The sequence below is a fragment of the Gambusia affinis genome, linkage group LG01 (genome assembly GCF_019740435.1).
Source record: "Gambusia affinis linkage group LG01, SWU_Gaff_1.0, whole genome shotgun sequence".
NCBI lineage: Eukaryota > Metazoa > Chordata > Actinopteri > Cyprinodontiformes > Poeciliidae > Gambusia > Gambusia affinis.
This window is the reverse complement of record NC_057868.1, coordinates 24,803,928-24,824,375: the sequence shown is the minus strand read 5'-3', so window position 1 is coordinate 24,824,375 and position 20,448 is coordinate 24,803,928. Positions and strand designations below refer to the sequence as shown.

At 40.6% G+C, this 20,448-nt stretch overlaps 1 protein-coding gene across 5 annotated transcripts in view; it reads right to left on the bottom strand.

Annotated features, from left to right (window-relative positions):
• Window positions 1–20,448, bottom strand: part of LOC122836861 (neural cell adhesion molecule L1-like) — a 31,014-nt gene that overhangs the window by 5,103 nt on the left and 5,463 nt on the right. For 3 of the 5 annotated variants that reach the window (XM_044126822.1, XM_044126847.1, XM_044126829.1), the window contains exons 2-20: window positions 18,545–18,886; window positions 17,524–17,529; window positions 15,251–15,353; window positions 13,657–13,859; window positions 11,633–11,755; window positions 11,134–11,304; window positions 9,930–10,044; window positions 9,436–9,620; window positions 8,930–9,061; window positions 8,702–8,845; window positions 7,867–7,978; window positions 7,418–7,575; window positions 7,151–7,310; window positions 2,607–2,731; window positions 2,263–2,364; window positions 1,845–2,042; window positions 1,626–1,696; window positions 1,310–1,535; window positions 50–165 (exon numbers count right to left, since the gene is read on the bottom strand). In XM_044126822.1, the coding sequence (XP_043982757.1) occupies window positions 50–165; window positions 1,310–1,535; window positions 1,626–1,696; window positions 1,845–2,042; window positions 2,263–2,364; window positions 2,607–2,731; window positions 7,151–7,310; window positions 7,418–7,575; window positions 7,867–7,978; window positions 8,702–8,845; window positions 8,930–9,061; window positions 9,436–9,620; window positions 9,930–10,044; window positions 11,134–11,304; window positions 11,633–11,755; window positions 13,657–13,859; window positions 15,251–15,353; window positions 17,524–17,529; window positions 18,545–18,674 (2,580 nt within the window). In that variant the 5' untranslated portion in view covers window positions 18,675–18,886. The remainder of the gene's footprint in view (window positions 1–49; window positions 166–1,309; window positions 1,536–1,625; window positions 1,697–1,844; window positions 2,043–2,262; window positions 2,365–2,606; window positions 2,732–7,150; window positions 7,311–7,417; window positions 7,576–7,866; window positions 7,979–8,701; window positions 8,846–8,929; window positions 9,062–9,435; window positions 9,621–9,929; window positions 10,045–11,133; window positions 11,305–11,632; window positions 11,756–13,656; window positions 13,860–15,250; window positions 15,354–17,523; window positions 17,530–18,544; window positions 18,887–20,448) is intronic. The other 2 variants (XM_044126837.1, XM_044126855.1) reach the window with 2 other exon arrangements.

Genomic DNA, 20,448 nt, shown 5'->3' with positions numbered 1-20,448 from the left:
TCAGAGGTCAATTTGAACAAAACTTTTATGAACTAAGGAGTAGCAGCACCTTGTATCCCAGCAGGTGTCCTCTCACCGACTCTATTTCTATAGCTGCCCAGGTCACGACAATCGTAGTGCTGTTGCGCACTTCGACACCCACGCCTATTGGAGCTTCCAGGGGAACTGGGAGATAATGTGAGGGGACAGATGTCAGGACAAAGAGCCGATGTCCACAATTAAACAAAAGCACATACAGTGCCTTGCAGAAGTATTCATCCAGCTTGAACCTTCTCACGTTTTGTGCATTTTATTGGGATTTCACCAGGAAAATTAGGTGGAAAGGTGAAAGAAAAAGGCACATCAAACACGGTTTTTATTATTTTCGTTAAAGTTAAATCTGAACATCTTAATAGTTTGGAGTGCGTGGTTATACAGCTGTTCCGAGTCAATACTTTGGAGTCCACATTTTCCTGCACTTACTGCTGCAAGTCATTTGGGCTTTCTCTCAGGCTCGCATATAGAGTCTGAACTTTTTGACCATTTCATGCAGTCATCTCCATCTACCTTTCTACTCACTCCGATCAGCTTCCTCACTGCAAGAGAAGATTTTTATCAGGTGATAATACTGATGATCTCTGATCATCAATATTGGCAACGTGTGACCATCTTGATCTGAATACCTTGTTCCACGTGCTCTGTCTCTTGACTAGTTCTTATGGTTTTCTTCTTCCTGCTCTACAAACATCCAGATTTCTAACGTATACAACTCCTGTCCTGTGGAAACCTTTTAAACTTGAGATGTGGATCTTTGCAGCTCCTTCATAGGTATAAACAAACATCAAGGAGCTTCACGATGAATTCTCCAAGTAAAACCTTTTGACAAGCTCGTACTTGTGCCACACTCTTTTCATCTTTAGATGATACAACTGAAACATCTAAGCTTGGGAAATAGTTTTCTTACCTAACTCTGTTTTAGGCGCCTTCTCCACATCTTGCTGTTGTTAATCTTGGTACTCATGTTCTCTCATAAACGTCTTAGGACTTCACAGTTGGATTTATACTAAGATTAAATCAAACGCAAGTGGACTTAATTGTTTATTTAGGGGCATTGACGTAAAAGCAGCTGAATGCAAACACGCACCCCGTTTTTTATTCTTCAGCGTTAAAATACTTTTCCTTTCAATTCACAATCATGCACCACTTTGTGGTAGTCTGTTGAATAAAATTCCAACAAAACACATTCAGCTTTGTGGATGGAGTCCTAACAAAATATGAAAAGGATTTTTTCAGGGCTCTGTCAGTGAAATGTATCTTTTGATGCATTTACCATCCTCCCCTGAGTAGCCAATAACGGGGTCTGGCTCCGGTCCACCACCAATTTCATTGATGGCCTGGACTTTTATTTCAAAAGCAGAGAAATTGCCAACATCCTCAACGATGACCGGAGGCTCGGTTGTTTCCCTCTCGTGCCACTTCGGTCCACTGCCCACTGATCGTCTCCACAGCACCTTGTACTTGAATTCAGGTCCATTGAAATCAAGTCTGTCCATTTTCTGCAAGAAAATAAATAGAGGGCATCGAACAAGACCTTTTTTGAGGATTTGTTTTTTTTAAATACCAGCACACTCAGGTATTAGTTGTACCTCCCAGGTGATGAGGAGAGTATTTGGGTTTATGGACTCACTCCTGACATTCTCTGGGTTGTTGTCAGGAGCTGTGTTGTGGGTAAATACGAACAAAAAACAAATCAAGTTTATTTGTATAACACATTTTGGCAACAAGGCTGTTCAAAGTACTTCACATCATGAAAAAATAAAAACATCTGATCTTAACATTTTTCAACAGAAATTGCAATATGTTACCTTCGGCTGTTGTGTTGTGGATTTCAGAGGGTTTACTAGGGTCACTCTTTCCCACCTCATTGATGGCGATGACCCGAAAACGGTAGGACACGTAAGGCCAGAGGGAGAGGACAGCGTGCTCCTGGTTGCCACCGACTCTCTTCAGCTCTTCCCAACCCCTCTCCTTCAAATCTTGGTCCTCAAACTCTATGACATACTCTGTGGAGACACAGGCGGTCAGGGAAAACTTCTCCTGATGGGAGACTCCGAGTGCATCAGTATTTGATTTCTATGATCTCATGAAATCATTAAAAGAAGATGGAGTACACTGGTAGTTTCAGGTTAATGCAACAGTAGAGATTAGAGAAAGATAACTGACTACATGGTTTGAGTCTCAAAAGGAATGAATATCTAAGTGAAAAACTACTAAGTACTAAACCTAGAACAGAGCTCTTGTGGTCATCTCCAGGAGTCCAGCTGAGAGAGATTGCACGCTGCCTGGGATCAGAGATCTGGAGGAGGGTTGGAGGGTCTGGACGATCTGAGGGAAACACCAGTAATAGTGTCATCAATGTATCTGTATACGCACTAAATCTAGTTTTTAAAATTGCTGTCTAGCCCAGGACACTCTTGTAAATGAGAGTTTTTTACATCTCAACTTTCTATCCTTGTAAAATAAAAGTTAAATCAAAAAGCAATATGAAATATAGCTACATAACATGCTGTCTTAGGTCTTTGCCAGTGAAATCTTCAGCTGAAGACATTGCTGGTTTGCAGTCTTACCACATAAAGTGAGCGTGGCGCTGGCTTCGACCTTGTCCAGAGAAGAGATGATCTCACAGGTGTAAATGCCCTCATCATCTTGTTCCACATTAGCGATTATGAATTCTGCCCCATCAAATGTGTATCTGGGAAAATGTATCAATCATTATTGTTATGCTTATTTGTCTCTCCCCTAAAAATATTTTTTCACATATTCGTTCAAACTGTCACTGTGTCATGAGAGTATGGTATGAGGCAGGTTATTGTGAAAGGGCTCCCAGTGCTAACTAGAAATAACTCATCAGAGCCAGGAGGCAGGGCTTAGTGCTGTCAATCACCTTTACATGAGGTGCTGCTCATCCTCGCTGACCTCACCCCCTTTTTTCCGCTACTCTGCAGCTAGCTTAGCTTGTCATGAATGTTCAGACTAGTTAGCATGACCACCAATAATGGCAGATAAGTAATTTTCTGTAACAACAAGTTGCTTGTCTGCCATTAGTAGAGTTGGCAGCAAACATGAGGTTGATTGACAGCAGTAAGACACTCCTCCTGGCACTGATTGGTTGTTTTTGGTCAGGACCATTGGATTTCTTCAGAGGGCAACAGTTGTTCAGTGAGGAGGTGGAGGAGATCGATCTTTTCATAGATTATCTGTTTTATAACATATTGTGACAGCATAGTGGCAGTTTTAGCAAATATGTAAAAAAAGCTTTTTTTTTGTTAAAGTTACAAGTTTTTCAGGCTCTTACCCTTCAACCACAAACCACAGAATCTTTTTATGATTTTTGTGTGACAGACTAACAAAAACTAGAGTTAACAGAAAAAAAGTGTTTGGTTTTTTTTATTTCCCTTTCCTTGTAAAAAATTGTGCTGTGTTCATTTGTTTGTAGCAACCCCGAGTAAATGCTTTGTAGAATGCTTTTGGTTGCAATTACAGCTGCAAGCTTTGCACATCTACAGAAGGAAATCTTTGCCCACCATTCATTTTAAAATAGCTCCAGCTCAGTCATATTGGACAGCGAGCATCTGTGAGTATACACTATCACATCTCGCCACAGATTTTTAATTGGTCATGGTCTACTACAAGGGTCAGCAACCTTTATAACCCCAAGAGCCAACATATCTTTAACTCCAGCTAAACAAAACTTGTTTAGAGCTACAAAACCAGCATGACAAAAATAAATGGAAACAAACAAACAAACAAAAGGTTTCTTTTTGCATTATAGTAATGCCCCAGTAATGGCTAAAAGAAGGCAATAGCAAATTGCTACAAATCCATGAATTCTTGAGATTCCTTCTAAAAATGCTTATAATTACCTATTTCCTTCGGCAATAATAAGTGAAACTAGAAAATCCCTGAAGAAATTTAACAGGGGGCTGCCAAAGGGTGTCGGTTGGTTTGGACCCAGCCTTATGATGCTAAAAATTAGCACCAATGCTAAGCTTAGCTAAAAAATTATAAAGTAGCATGTGGAGAATCATAAGAACATTGAATAATATGGACCTGCAACATTCAGTATGTTAAAATTAATGCATAAGCTAAAATTAGTCAAAATGCTAATGTTAACATGAATGCTGTCAGTAGCATGTGGGTATCATTAGCATGCTGTCTATGGAAGTACTTCCACAGTTGTCTTACATTCATTTCCTCCATTGAGTATATTAAGCATACCTAATGTATAAGAAATATCTAAAATGCTTATGTTAGGGAAAAGGCTCATAGTGGGAGGAAGTGAAATGCTAATATTTGCTAATGCTAATGCAAATGCTAATGCTAATGCATTGCTTTGCTGTGCACTAACCTGAGAGGTAAAGATAATACAGGCTAATATTATTGTAGCCCCTATGGCTGTGCACTAACCTGAGGGGGATCTTGAGGCTTTTATTTTGAAATTTACAGTAAGCTTCATTTCAAAGGCCAAACTAATCCCATGTGTAACACTGTTGTCGGGTTAAATCAGTTATAAAATGCCCAAACATTCTGTAGTTCTAACATTCAGCCTCCTTCTGGAGAAACTCAGAGTTCCTCCATCATTGTAGTTTTTTTATCTGCCGACTCAGCCCTCCTCTGTAGTAACAGAGTTATAAAATTATTCAACCAAAATCATTTATTTGTAGCTCTTCTCCAAGCAGGCAACATTTCTTGTCACTTTTTACAACAACAGCAGCAGCAAATGCCTGTAAGTTACATTTAATTTTACTTTTAAGATCTTTTTAAGTCAAGTATGATTCAAAGTTTTAAGCCTGATAGAATGATGAAAAACCTACTTAACTTAATGGTTTTAATAAACCATTGTCAATCTAAACTTAATATTTAACTATTAAATCCCTGTTTTAATCCCCAGCCTCCTGAAATATAAACTTCCAACGTCCGTCATGATTAATCATTCGCCTCCAATGATTAAGTGACCCAGTTGCAAAGGGTTAATAGTTTGAGTCATGCAGGGCTGACCTATCCGTTTCCATAGCAACAACCAGAAGCAAGACACCCCCCAGAACTACAGTGAGGTCATTGTTGTTATGACATCTTCTATGATATAGATCTATGTCATAGATCAAAGAACATCTAGAGTTTTGAATGCTTTCATCTCTAAACATCAGGTATTAGACTAGAAAATTCCTGAAGAAATTTAACTGGGGCCTGCCAAAGTATGCCCGTCTGTTTGGACTCAACGATCTGATGCTAAAAATTAGCATTGATGCTAAGCTTAGCTAAATAGTGGTCATTAGCTTGTGGAAAGTCACAAGTATGCTAAGTAAGCTGGACGTGCACCATTGAGTGTATTAAATTGAGTAAATAAGCTGAAATTAGCCTAAATGCTAATGTAAGCCTAAATACTTTCAGTAGCATGTGGGGTATCATTAGAATGGTCTCTGTAATGTACTTAATTTATTCAGTATACTAAACATGGCTAATAAGTAAGATAAAAATAGGTAATAGCTTATTTAAGCTAAAAGGCTAATGCTATTAGTCACTGCCTCCATGCATTGCGTGGCAGGCACCTAAATGGAATGCCTCTTTATTATAGTTAACTTATTCTTCCGAAAACGGTTTTCGAATATATCTCTCGGTTCCTGAACGGCAAAGGTTTGTTCGGAGTGCTTTTTCCATATTAACTGACTGGGTGTCTCACAAAGATAGAATTCTTTTTCCACCTTTCTGTCTCACACACACATGACAGTTAGCACATGAGGAACACATGAGGGCAGAGCAGCTGATTTGGACTACAAAAACGCATCACTGTAGTTCTTTCTATGGCAGAACTCCCTGGAATGAGCTGGCCTTTAGAACTACTTCAGCTTACATTTGCGCTAATTTCAGCTTATACACTCATTTTAACATACACAATGGTGCACTTACTTAACATACTCGTGACCTTCCACAAGCTAATGACTACTATTTAGCTAAGCTTAGCATTGATGCTAATTTTTAGCATCAGAACGCTGGGTCCAAACCGATGGGCATACTTTGGCAGGCCCCAGGTAAATTTCTTCAGGAATTTTCTAGTTATAATAATAATATTATGAAAGAGACGTTCTATTGGGTGTAGAGTAATAGGTGCCTGCCATGCAATGCATCAGCAGGCCCCAATAAATGTGTGCGCATGTCCTTTGACATGCGCACACGGAATGGACAGTTGGACCGGAGTCGGAGCCTTTTTGTTACCGTTTGTTTGAAACTGGTAATCCATGGTGGGGTGAGTAACCCATGCCTCGTGGTTGTTCTGGGAGCCGCCATCATTGGAACTGCTATTCTGAGGACGAATGCTAACCGAGTCCCTTCAGGCCTGCAACGTTAATAAAACTAATGGACTGTTTTACTCATTCCAGGAACTGAATGGTGTGGTTGATACCACCAGTTTGATTCATTCAGCCTTGTTTTTGTTTTTTATGTATAAGACTTGTTTAAAGGGTGGTTTTGAACAGTTCGGAGACCGAACGGTTGCACTAAGTGTGGTAATTAAAGTTAACTGTACATTGCCCTTGGTTCATTACTGACCAGTATGATTTATTAAATTGGTACGTTTTCCACTTTACCATTTTGCTTTCTTATTTTAGTATAAGGTCCAAGTTGCACTACATTTAGGTTTTAGTTGTAGTTATTTTAGGCTTGCTCTTGTGCTCAGTTATGCACTCTATTGACAACACACATTGTTGCCATTTAATACACTATTTACTTATTGTGAAGTACTTGATAGAGTGTAGGTCAGAGAATCTAGGCACTGTTCATAGGGGAAAACTAGAACAGTGGTTACATTTTTTTTAAGGTTTTCTAGTGGTCTTTATTTAACAACAGCTTGAGAGAAAGAAGACATGGTGCAAATGACCAGGGTTGGGACTTAAACCGGGGACAAGTGTATTGAAGACTATTATCTGTGTGAGTCTGCTCTACCACTGAGATATGTGGAACCACCTAGATTAAATTTTGGATACTTCTGCAAGGGACCTTTTACACTTTGTAAAGAACAGTGCAACCTTAGCAGAAGATATAAAGGCTTGTAAATGTGAAAATCAGTCATATCCCAAATGATCTTGGGCTCTAATGGGTAGATTTAAAGTCTCACTTTTCATCACTGGGGGATTCCATCAGTTTCTGGTTGTTCTTTCTCCACTGGATTTGAGGAATCCTCAGTCTGGTATCGTAAAGGCCCACACATGTAAAGATTGCTGTATTTCCAGGCTGCACCTTCTGGTTCCTAGGTGGTGTCAGGATCACTGTCCTGTCTGGAAGAGAATGTGAAGAAATAACGAAAGTAAGCTGAGTCAAGCTGCAGGAGGTTAAAGTTACATGACTTGAACTGTGTGTGACTGCGTGTGTGTGTCTGACTTACTGAACACCTCCAGCTCAGCGATGATTGATAAGTTGGAGTTTTGAACGGAGCAGACGTAGGGACCTTCATCATCATGGCTGACATTAACAATCTGAAGCCCTCCATTGGGAAGTGACTGAAGTCTGGTATCATCCAGAAGGTACGATTCTCCCCGCTCCCTGAACACATCAGAAAGCTGGTAAGCTGAGTACAAAATTAGGCCTTTCAGCTACGCTAATGAATTCACCAGTTTAAACACTCCTTTGCCCGTTTTGCATAAAAAAACAAAGCCATGTTGGATATGTGCCTAGCTAACAGATTTCACAGTCCAGATGTGTCAACATTTGGCTGTTAATTTATGCATATGAAGAGCTGCCTATGCATTAACATCAACTTTGCAAAATTATATATAAAAACCTGCCAAACGTCACTGGAAAATTTTAAATAAAGTTGTGAGGAATTTGCCTCACCATACGACTTTAGGTTTAGGAGAGCCAAAGGTCTCACACTCCAGCGAAGCACTCTGGCCTTCAGTAACAGCGTACACTTTCCGGTCATCTGTAATGATCTGCGGAGGCAGTTCTGAAAAAACACAGAGTCATGACTATGGAGGACCCAACCTGCCAAAATGCATCTGTAAACAAGTGAATAAATAAATACACGTTTCAGTAAAGTAACACAGCAAAAATAAAGAGTTTAAAAGACTTATTATGGTATTCCATGTTTCATAAATTAAAATGTATGTTTTATTTCAAACTATAAGAATTGATTTGTACATTTTAATTGAAATTTACAATTAAATTGCTCACCTGCTCATTTAATCAGTTCTTTAATATTTACTTCTTAATTTATTTTTACCCCCATTTCTTTATGGTGAATGTTAAGCTTAATATCGTCATTTTAATTTCTTTAAATTTATGATGACTTATAATTTATTTTCTTCTCTACTTTTTTCCAAATACTTTTCACTTGTGACGATGTTGAAATAAAATATTTGGTAGGTGGGTTTGGATTGTTTTTTTTTTCTCCTGTCCCCCAATGTAATGTTCATATTAAAACTGCTGTCATTTAAAATGGCGTTTACCCTTGGTAAACCTATATATCTATATAGGTTTATCTTAAGGTTACAAATTTTAACAATTTGTAACCTTAAGCATGACTATAAAAAGCAAAAACCAATTAAAAAAAAAATTTCACAGCACTGTTTATGTGTATATTTATTGTCAATTATCATATCTTTGTTTCTCCAGATATGCACACAGTTTATACAGATAAACTACCAAGAAGTAAAAAATGAACCCTCACCGATGATGTATACATAGGTGTTGGTGAGGAGGGTGCCGTGTTTGTTGGAGGCCCGGCACTGGTAGACAGCTGTGTCTTCAAAGTCGACAGTATTTAGGATCAATGATGCATTTTTCGCTATCACAGTATGTCTGGAGTCAGTTCCTGTTAAGCAGTTTCACATCTCAGTACACCTAAAGTGCAGGAAGTTGTTTGCTGAAAATGGTTCAGTGGGATGTCTCCACTGACCTGAGATCTCCTCTCCGTTCCTGGTCCAGCTGATGGTCGGAGAGGGTGTTCCCTCTGCTGCACAGTCTAGCCTCACCGTTTCACCCGGAGCATAGATCAGACTCTCTGGGATCACTTTCCAATATGGAGCGGCTGCAAAGGACATATATGGTGCACACGAGGTTAAACTAAAGCATTGTAGCCTAGAGAGTTTGTCCTAACAACAAAAAAAAAACTAATAAAGAAATACATAAAGGTCACACAGACTAATGTGTAGTGTATATTTCTGTTACTTTTAATAATTATAGGTCATAATAAATGAAACTCCAAAACTAAGTGTCTCAAAATATTTGAATTTTGCACAATTTTAAATTATATCACTATAGTGTGAGTTTTTCTTTTCTGTAAGGTTTTAATTTATTTAGATACACCTGCCAAATACCGATTCCAGAGAATGTGGTGGTCAAAAATGTGGCTCTGCAGTCTCATGACTGTGTGTCAGTGGAGAAGAAGAGAGTGAGACACACCTTCTACTTTCAGATGGTAGGTGTGTTTGGCATTCCCCTGTGTGTTCTTGGCTATGCACTGGTACTCGCCGCTGTCACTTTCAGAGATATCACTGAGGCGCAGCCGTCGGTCAAACATGTCTTTGAATGTCCGGGATTCATCCAGCTCACCTTCCTTCTTCAGCCACGTAATTTCAGGAGTGGGACTGAAGAAGGGGAGAGTCAAGAGGCGCATTGTTAAAGACTGAATGTAAAGACAGACATGGAATGAGGAAGATATGAAGCAGAGAAAGGAAAAGCAGAAGAAAAGTGTAAACACCCAGCAGAAAAGGAGATATACACGGCATGAAAGAGAAGGAAGGACGAAACACACAAGCCAAAAGCAAATGGAGTCCAGAGTAGGATGGAAAAATGGGATCATTGGCAGTAAAGATTGATTTTGAAGAGCAGCTTAATTTTTTTCTTTAATGGAAGCAAATGTGCATATGTTGTCAGGCGTATATGAAGATACTTACAGGCCTTGAACAATGCACTCAAGTTCTATCGTCTGGCCCCTGAGGGCCTGGTACGTGCTTTCGCCTTCAGTAGGCCTCATCATGTGTGGTCTACGGTTCCGCAGTACCGAATTGGCTGGACAAAGAGAAGCGGAAATGCATTTAGACAAAGAGAAAGACTCATGCATATGTATGGGCAATTTTCAGATAGCTGTTCTGCTGACACTGCAGCCTCTTCAGTTCTGCTGACACGCCCTTGCAGTGAGAAACGGGGTCCGGAGAGTAAGCCGGACAAGTCCACCACAATAGCAACGGATGCAGATTTACAAACGGGTCTCATGTTAACACATGTTCATCTTTCTGACCTCTCGTTGAGCCACAGATGCCTGTGGCAGCCTCTCAGTGTGAGCTGCATCTCATTACAACTGGGCCAAGAAGATATCGACTCCCTGCTGATTGTGGGACGTCCAGCAGATTTAGCCAATGCTTTGGTCAGGAAAGCATGCCGCAACATTTTGGCTTAACAAATAACAAACTGCAAATGTCCATTTGAAATACACTTTCTGGTCATCTGGAAAGTTTGGACACACAGATGTGTCCAAACCTTTGGTCTGTACTGTATATCATAAAAACCGCTTAAGGGGAGAAAAACGGTATATCTACCCAGAAAATTTAAGCACTGTTTAAAAAGAAAAAAAACAGTTGTAGTCACTTCTCATTTAAAACTAGAAAGTACCATATATTGATGAAGATATCATCTGAAGGTTTGCCTTGTTTAAACCTTAAACATTTAGTGTTGTTTTGTCCTGACTGCTGAAGTGAGAATGAACACCACAGTAAGATCAGCGCTTAGATATGAGCTTGTAGGAACTTATGAGTCTGATAGGGGATTTAAAGAGGTCTTAAAATAAATTGAATTAAGCTTCTCCACTGTGTGGAAATTGGTTTACAAGTGGAAGACATTTAGAAAAGCAGCCAGCATGATCAGGTCTGGCCGTCCAAGCAAGTTTAACCGGAAAGCAAAAGACAAAATGCTAAAAGAAGCCTGGAAAAAAAAAAACTTAGACAAATTCATATATTTAGATCATAAGTATGATATTTAAACCTCTGGTCTTGTTGGTTTGATCCCCTTTTTAAATTAGCCTCTAGTTTCAAGACATGTTTCTGCCTCACAGCTTCAGCTCAGCTCGCATCCACCTCTGCTGGAGTCGACCTCGATACTCACAGGGGTTAACCTTCAGAGTGATGGGCTCCTGGGCCAGAATGGTGCGTGTCACCATGTACTGGACGTTGCAGGTGTAGTCGTCCCTGCTGTCATCCATTGTCAAATGAGCAAAGTAAAGGTTGCCGTCCTTTCCAACCACAACCCGCTTACTCAGCTGGATGTGGTGCATCTCTGAAGAAAAGGAAGAAAAACTAAAAGATTGAAAGCGGTTACAGACACAGTATATCTCAGTGTGAGGTAATCTAATAACTTGGGACGCTTAAAAGGCTTGTTTTTGTAAAAGGGAGCGTGAAAAAACTGCAAGAAAGATGGCAAAGTAGTGTTGAGAACTTATCCTCCCAACTTTGCAATACACTCTGACATCTTTTAGTAATGCTTTTTGAAATGTATCATGCCTTTTTCACAGATATGATACAAGTGGACTGCAGAAGATGAGCACGCACAGTAAGAGTCCCTTTTAGTCAGGCACGTGTAATAAAATTGGATATAACGAACTCACTCTGATCCATCCATTGAATGATGGGCTCCATGGAGCTCTGAGGGGGGTTACACTTCAGCACGATGCTGCTCCCCTCATCAGACTTCACAGTAACCACCTTCTGCTTCTGCTGGGTAGGGGGGACTGCACCGAGGTAAACAAGGAATAAATACACAGAGGTGAGTTTGTGTGGATACGGGTGGGAAGCAAACAGCAACCCAAAGAGAAGATTTCCAGAGGCAATCCTCATCACATGTCATCTTAGACAAATACCAATGAGGGAGTCTTATTTCTGAATTTCCATAACAGAGAAGACCGCAGGTCGTTCTTTCTTTTCTTTTTCTTTTTTTTGCCTTTAAGACACATAACAGTGAGATATGTGAGTCATGCGTGAATGATCTCCATCTCTCTCTCCTTTCTGCTCAGTGTTCGTAACCCCACAGGAGCCACTGAAGAGCGCATCACATGACATCAACTCAAGAGTGTTTCTCAGGAAACCGTTGTCAGGGAAACTGTGAAGGAAGGAGGTCGCCCAGGAGAGAGCCAGTCAGGCAGGTGGATGGATGTTCAGAGGTCCTCGTTGGCTCAGAGCTCGTCTGCATCTGTGTGTTGATAATTGGATTCCTGAATGTGATTATAACGTAGCTCGGGAGTGGGCTATTTTTGTTTTATAGAAAGACAAATGGGTAACGTTAAAGCAACCAAAGGGCCACACACTGAAAACACAACTATTTCAAAATGAATTATCCAATACATCCATACATCCTTAGCCACAGCAGTAAAGAGACCAGAAGGAAAATCCGACACCACTCTGTCGTTTGGTTATCCAACCTACCAACACTCAAGATACGGGAACTCATCCACCTAACGCAAAGACTGGCCTCTGACACAAAGGAAGTTGTCCACCTTTTTCTGACTGTGAACCACTGCCTCAGATTTAGAGGAGTTGACTGTCATCTCAGCCAGTTCACTGAAAACAACAGGTTATGAACTGTAGACAACAGCAGAAAAACCTCATCACTTCCTAAAAGGAAAGAGGCAAATCAGACCTACTCCCCTCACAACAAAAAAATTGCAACCAGGATCAGAAACACTAGACAAAGTCCAGCTCACAGAATGGAGACACAAGGCCTGGAATGCCCTTTAGAAGCATCTGGACACCTAACGCTCCCATCAGCAACTCCCCACCAAATCCAATTGACATACACTGTTGTCTCCCAGATCCATAAAACAAATGTGGCCTAGAAAACCAAACCTCATGGACCTCCTCAGCAACTTGATGTCAAATCAAACCTGGGCCACACCTCCATGATCTGGACTCTCGTTCTGAATTCATCAGTCAGAGCAGACCTTCCCAGTGAGGATGATTATCAGATGTCAGAACTGACAATTATACCTTGTCCAACAATGCACTAAATATATAACACAATGAAATGAGACACATAAATCAATGTAGATTTCAAAAACACAGGTGTATCATATGCTTGCCTATATAGTACTCTTTTACTATAGAGTAGTGGGGGCAGACTGCTGATCTAGAGAACATTTTTGTCGATGCTCAGCTTTAAGAACGGGATAAGGATCTCTCTTTCTTTGTGAACACTTGATATGGTTGGCCTAGGTCAATAAATGGTTTTGCCTCATTTTACTTTTGTGTTTCATATTTTCCTATCTACTGTGATGAGGAGAGATTGTATCATTCTTGAACTGCAGTCGGGGGGACACAGGACCATTTCAGGGTCTGCAAATGGTCACTCTTGATTTACAATGTTTTGTTTTCATTTAAAAACATCAGTCACGTGGAGGTTTCTTAAAGTCTGGCTCTGGTGATAAGAATGCTGCTTCCTGTTGTGTGTGCTCTGAGTGACTCAGCCTGAACTCTTCCTACAGACTGACCTCTGTGCAAAAGGAAGATAATCCTCTGATTGCACTCTGAGCTCTGAAAATCCACTTCATAAATCTACAATGGTGAAGCTAAATTCTGAATTTCTAATGCTAAAAATATATTTCCTATGAATTGAGTGATTTTAAAGGGAACTTCTTACCATCGGTTTTGAGGATGGCTTCCTTTGACACAGCCGTCCCGAGCTCGTTGGTGGCATAGCAGACATATTTGCCTTTGTACGGCTTCAGGGTGTCCATACTTTTACTGAGTGTGGAGAAGGCGAACGAACCAAAGCTTTTCATAACATTAAGCTCTGTGTCAGCACTTGGGTCAAATGGCTTTCCATCCTTAGTCCAACTGAAACTGAAGCAGAAGGAGAAAGAGACAGTAAAATGACGATCATTTAAACATCAAAGTCACACAGTCATTTTCAAGTCTCAGAAAGCAGTCATTTATGCACAGACGATGTCAGTGGAATTGAGACCACAAATGGATTTCTGTGAAATGTACACGGGATGCCCCAGTGGAGCTCAGAGGCCTGCGCTGTGTGTAATTGCAATATTCATCTCTTTTCCCCGGCAATGGGAGCAGTTTTCCACTTCAGAGCAGCTAAGACACTCGGAGAGAGGAGATCGCCCGAGGGCTTAATGACATTTATCCTCTGATGAAACAAGAACTCTGATTGGGAGAAGCTGTGCTTTCGTGTAATGCTAATATGTAGATGTCAGCCGAACAAGGAGAGGGAAGGTCACTGTTCTCGGCTTCCTAAAAAGATGAGCGGAGCTGCTCTACAGATATTATGCCATCAGACTCACAGTGTCTACCGAAAGAACTAATACTCCTTAAACATTTTTTTTCATGTTTTGTCACATTAAAATCCCATGATTCAATGTATTTGTATTGGCCCACAAGAAGCGACACATAATTTGCTTGGGAAATAAAATAGATGGTTTTCAGAATTTTTAGAAATGTACGCATTTATATTTAGCTGCCTTTACTCTAACACCCCTAAATTAAAATTAGCTTAATAAAAGAAATCACCTAATGTGTAAAGGGTCCACCTGTAGAAACTACTTCCATCAATCTATGATCAAAGTCTGTGATCTTCTGTCCTGACAAAAACATACATTACATTGTTCAGCAGATACTTGCTCTACAGCTTCTTCCTGTTCACCCCCTTGTTGACTTTAATACTGATGTAAGTAACATTAGTATGCTCTTTCATAATTGTCTCACTCCCTAAGAGCTTTTTTTTTTCTTATCTGTAGTGATCCAGGATTTTGGTCGACATGTAAAACTCTACGCGTGATGGAAAACAAACTCTGAACACCGTATGCCCTCTGTGAGACACGGTGGTGGCAGCAGAGGGAAGCTAAATACAGGATTATCCTGGAAGAAAAAAAACTGCTGGAAGCAGCAAAAGATTTGAGACTGGGCTGGAGATTCAGCTTCCTGCACTATAAGGACTTTAAAGACAAAAGCTGCATGGTTGAAGCTATAATTACCTAAAGAGTGGCTGAATACAAGGGCAAGTCACATTATAGATATTTACTGAAATTTAGAAAATTATATATTTTTTCTTGCTGCTTTTTAATTACAAACTTCTTTGTAATAGCCTGTCACAATGAAATTGAGGGTGTTGATTTTATTATAAAATTAAACATTGAAAAGTTCAAGAAGCATGGATTCTTCTGCAAAGCACCAAAGACTCGCTGTGTTTATGTGTTTGCACGGATCTGGTTGTGCTGACTAACCTGGGCATCGGGACGCCAGAGGCTTCACAATTCATGATGAGGTCCTCGGTGCTAAAAACTGTGATAGACTCCGGGTGTGTGGTGATCTGAGGAGGCCTTTTGTCTGCATGGACAAGAGTTAGTTCAAACAGGGTGTCTCGTTCAGTACACGAACAGAAAAAAAGGGACTGGAGAACGATGCATGTTGCCACAACTCGAGTTCTGATGTACTGTGTGTTTCCAAGAGTTTTCACACACATCACAGACTGACCAGATACTAGCCACTATCTGCTTGACAGACGCCAATTAGTATATTGAGTCAATATCATTTGGCAAAGCTCTGAAACACAAAGAGATGAAAATGGGCCAAGAAAAAAGAGCAGGAGAGCAAGGAGAGAAAATGTGTTTTCAATGAAAGGAAATTGATGCGTAATGTAGGGAGGAGAGTTAATGGAAAAGAGGATATATGGCACAGTGTTTTCCCCGTGAGACTAAGAAAGTGAAGAGCCTGTGGGGAGAGGGAACAAGGATAATGAAAAAAAATGTGTTCATTAGAGACTCTGATTAAGACAGGGGTAGAATCTGTGTTTGCTAAATAAAAGCTGAGAAACTGATCACTGAGCTAAAGGCTTTTTTCTATATTAGGTAAGCTTGTTCTCTTTAGTCTGATTCAGAAATCTGTACCTGTGAAAATGCCCACAGGATCTGCAGAAATTGTTAATTCCTGCAGATTGTTAAACATCTTTTGTTGTTCCAAAAGATGTTTAACAATTTGAAGGGATGCACATTAATCCAGAAAGTCTAAACTTTTACTTAGCTTTAACAAGATGTACCTTCTTCTGATTTGACCATACATGTATACTGTAGTGATTGTACAAACAGAGGCCTCATTATAGAAACTGTAATTACCACAGGTTGTTACCATGACCTCCAAAATATGGGGAGTATGTTCTCTTACTAAGCTGTTAAACTCAAAAAAGTTGGTCTAATGTCTGACAGTATATATTAAAGCGTTGAAAGATTTTAATTGTAAATTTAAATGTCGATTTTAAATGTCAATATTGCAGTAAATTAATTTGGAATTTACAGCAAAATTTGTATTTGCAGCTACTTTAATTTTACAGCAAATCAGAATTGCAGTGAAAATGTGAAAATAGTATCAAACTCCGTCTCAAGTAGTGTCAACAAAATCGGATTACTCTGCATTATAAAACAGAGTGAAATTTCAGGACGAAAGCATGAGAAAGCCTTTTGACAATCTAGTTCACAAACGTTTATTGAGATGACAGACCCTTTTTTTGACACAAATACTTGCTTCCTGAGGAACGGGGGAAACTATTGATTTCGAGCAAGCCACTCACTTTTGTAATTTGCACTAATTAGTTTAAGAAATGGACTAAGTGTCGTGCAAATGTTAATACTGATATGAGAAATGCACCCAGAGCGACTAAGAAAAACTATGACGTCACTATGAAAGCTTTGAAAATATATACGTAAATCAAAATGAATAAAATAGGGGGTTTTTTTCCCCAGCGAAATAAAAGTAAGTGCTTGATAGTTTGGGTCATTTTCAGCTTGACTTAAAGGAAAAGACAAAGGTTTTAAAGAAAGGCGATTCCAGTGAGCAGTAGGTAAACGGATGTAGCAGGGAAAGGAGAACGGAGGAGGAGAAAAGGAAAAGACACTGAAGTCAGAGAGCTGGGAGAGGATAGAAAGTCCAAAAGGAAAACAAATGGCAGAGCAGATAAACAAATGAAACAAACAGGCTAAATTCAGAAAGAGACAGATGGGAAGAGAGCGAGAATTTAATGAAAGAATTCCCACTCATAGAGAAAATAATCCCATTTTCTTAGCTGATCAAATTGAAGTGAAGTCTGTAGGCACTGCTCCACTATTGGCAGAAGAGAAAGAGGAGGAGGAGTGAAGTTGCTGCTTTGTGCTTTAACTCCTCTATTTCTTCAAGGCTTTGATCTGACAGCCCTGCTGCCAGCTCCTCAAACTTTCTCCTGCTTGCTCCTAGAGGGGAAACTACCTATTGAGAGCCAATGAGACTAAAACACAACCCCCACAAACGCAAACAGGCTCGTGTTTTTTTTTTTCCGAAGCTGGCCTCACGCGGATCGGCACGCGAGCGCAACACGGCTAATGCACGCTCCGATGCCAGATTCATTCAAATGCACCGCTGTCAGCAGGATGGAAAATAGCATCTCTGGCATAATGAAAGTGTTTACAATGAACTTGAGCAGTACATTCATTAATATAGGACAAACAGCAAGAGAGTTAAAAGCACTTACTGTCCCCTGTGCAGTTTGTCCGTCCACAGAGTTGGGCAGAGTGAAAGAAATGAGAGGAAATATTTTAGTTACAGACAGACAGACAGACAGACATCAATCAATCAATATGTTAGAGGTTCCCCAGACACTAATCAATATGTTAGAGGTTCCCTAATTGAAAGGCAGGAAAACCTTGACCTTTCCCATCCCTATGTTTGACCCACGTCCATCGCCCTTTTTTCCTCCTCATCATCATCCCTTCATCGTCTTTGGCCTCCTCACCTCTGCGTCACCTTGTTCCTTTGGGAATTAGATGGCAAAAATCTCTACGTTTCATCATCTTTTTCTTGAAGGGAGCATGTGGGCTCGGCTCGGGCGAGGACTCGCACTCGCTTTGTTTGTGTTCTCACCATTTCAAAGTGTGTGTAGGTGGTGAAGGATTGGGACTTGTACTGATAAAAGTAGGGAAATAAAAAATAAAAAAACAAGAGCAGCAGAGGAAACAATATTTGGTGGGTTGGCCAGCAGCAGGAGCAGCAATGGCGGCAGAGGAGATGAAGATCAATTTCCCTCCGGGCCCAGAGCTCAGCTGTAATTTTAATGCCCACATATTGCATCGAGGCGATGGAAGAAATAGGATGAAGGGGGGGGGGTGAAAAATGCTCACTGGATTTTAGTTGTGTGACCAAGTTGTTGATTTAATTCCCTTCAAACAGGTTTCACCAAGGAAACCAGATCAATAGAGGGACTAATCAATGCAGTATGAAGGGATCAATTACAGAGTAATTACACACGCCACTTGTCCAGATGAGCGCTAAGCAGCGATACCCCTGAAAGTAATATTCAGAGCTTTTTTTTCCTCTAAATACTGAAGCTACTGAGGAGGAAACATGTTCACATAGTTCATCTACTCTAATTAGTCACGATTAAAGATCATTATTGGTGTGCGTTGATGAATCAACAATGCAATTAACACAACAAGCTAATCTCATTCCAGCATTCGACTATTGTTCTGGATGTCATGATATTAATCAGTACTCACAGTTGGAGGGCATTTCGATGGCTGCCCGGCCGGGCAGGACTGCGAGGGAAAGGAGGGCTAGGACAAGGGGGAGGAGGTGGGAGGAGCTCTGCCCCCTACTGCAAACCTGCTGTCGCTGCATGTGAGGCATCGCTCACAGTGCCATCAAAGTCCCACCTGCTCACAGTGCAATGCTCACAGAGGCAACCACGCGCACGCCGAAGGTGAGCAGGTGTCAGGATGTGCTTCACGTGCTAGAGGTCTTGGCTTCGCTTCATATGTCTCCGGTCCTGCTGGCCTTCTGTCTCTCCTGTTTGGGTTTTAAATCAGTGCCTTGTCCTCCTGCAGGAAACTGTCTACAGGCTGAAACAGATAAGAAGGGTGGAGGTGGGGGAGGGAGAAGAAGAAGAAGAAGAAAAAAGAGGGCAGGGCAGAGAGGGGGGTCATGTGTTAGAATGAGAGAAAATGACCCTGCAGCATGTGGTCAGACTGAGAGGCAGAGTCAGGGCCGGATTTAGGAGGATGGGGGCCCCTGGGCTGGAGTCAGGATGGGGGCCCCTGGGCTAAAGTCAAAAAATAAATATATATATATATATATATATATATATATATATTGTATGTGTTTGTTTTGTTTTAGAGGATGAGCAGAAAATGACCAGACAGTAAGTTTTGACAACCTACAACTTTAATAAGCCAGTTGTCACAAACTACAAACAACTCTGAACTCTTTTCTAGAAAGACTAAACCACATGTTGGGGTTGAAACTAGAATGTGATGCTTGCATCACAAAATAAAAATCACTGAATAGTTATTGTTGCCTGGACTTCAACACATAAAACAGATTGAGTGCAAGAAATGCAATGCTCAAATATACTTTTACAAAGCAAAGCGAGTAAAACAATATTTATACAAATATCCCCAGCATTTACAAGTTCATATAAGTACAAGTGGAATATATCAAAACTCAAACTTTTTCTTTGGTTTTAAAGTTCTTGGTAAATAGTGGAGGAAATAAATGTCAAAAAAGTGCTTCTCTGCCAGTCAGACAGAACATGGATATAAACAATATCTTCTGGAAAAAAGAGATCAGGCATACTGTAGTTTTCAGAAAATATCCTGACCCAGGTAAGTCCAAAGTGCTGCCCTCTGAAGGATTTTTTAAAGTTTAGGCATTTGCGTTCAGTTGCGTGCTTCCAGTCACTGAAACCAGTTTCAAAGTTTGACTGAGTATTAGCATTGCTGAAAATGCGGCATGCAAAACAAAATGCAGCTCCGGTGGATGGAGAGTAGAGCAGCCACGGTCTTTCGACGTACTCACCATTTAACATCTTGCGTTTAAAGTGAGATTTGGAGAAGTGACGCTTTTGATGCTTGTACACCCGTTCTGATGCTTGAAAGCCAACATTCATATTTTGACAGCTCTCCGGTCCTCGCTCAGCCCAGTAAGCTCGCACGGACTCGTCAATTTCCCCCCAATGCGCAGGATCGGTACTGTACGGATCCACAGTCGTCTTTCCATCTGCGGAAGAAGATCCCGCTTCCACCAACTCTGACTCCACAGACGCGAGTCCAGCCACCGACTCAGTCACGGTTAAAGGTTCTGGCGGGATCTTAGTGCCGGTGTTAGCATAGCTAAGGGTTTGAGGAGCGGGGATAATGACGTTTCTGCTCCATCTCCGCTAACAGGTTTAAAAAAGCCTGTCAGTTTAGGCATTTTGATTGTCGCCTCTTTGGCGCGATGCTCTTTTTCTTTTCTCTTCCTTCTTTTCTGCGCTCCACTGTCATATTTTCTGTTGTCCGCCATTGTAAAATAATATTCCCTTGACGCTCCTCCTCCCCAATGCGTAAGATGCGTCAAAAGTGGACCAATAACAAGCAAGCATTCAAGATGGACGTTTGCCAGAACAAATTGGAACATTTTTCAT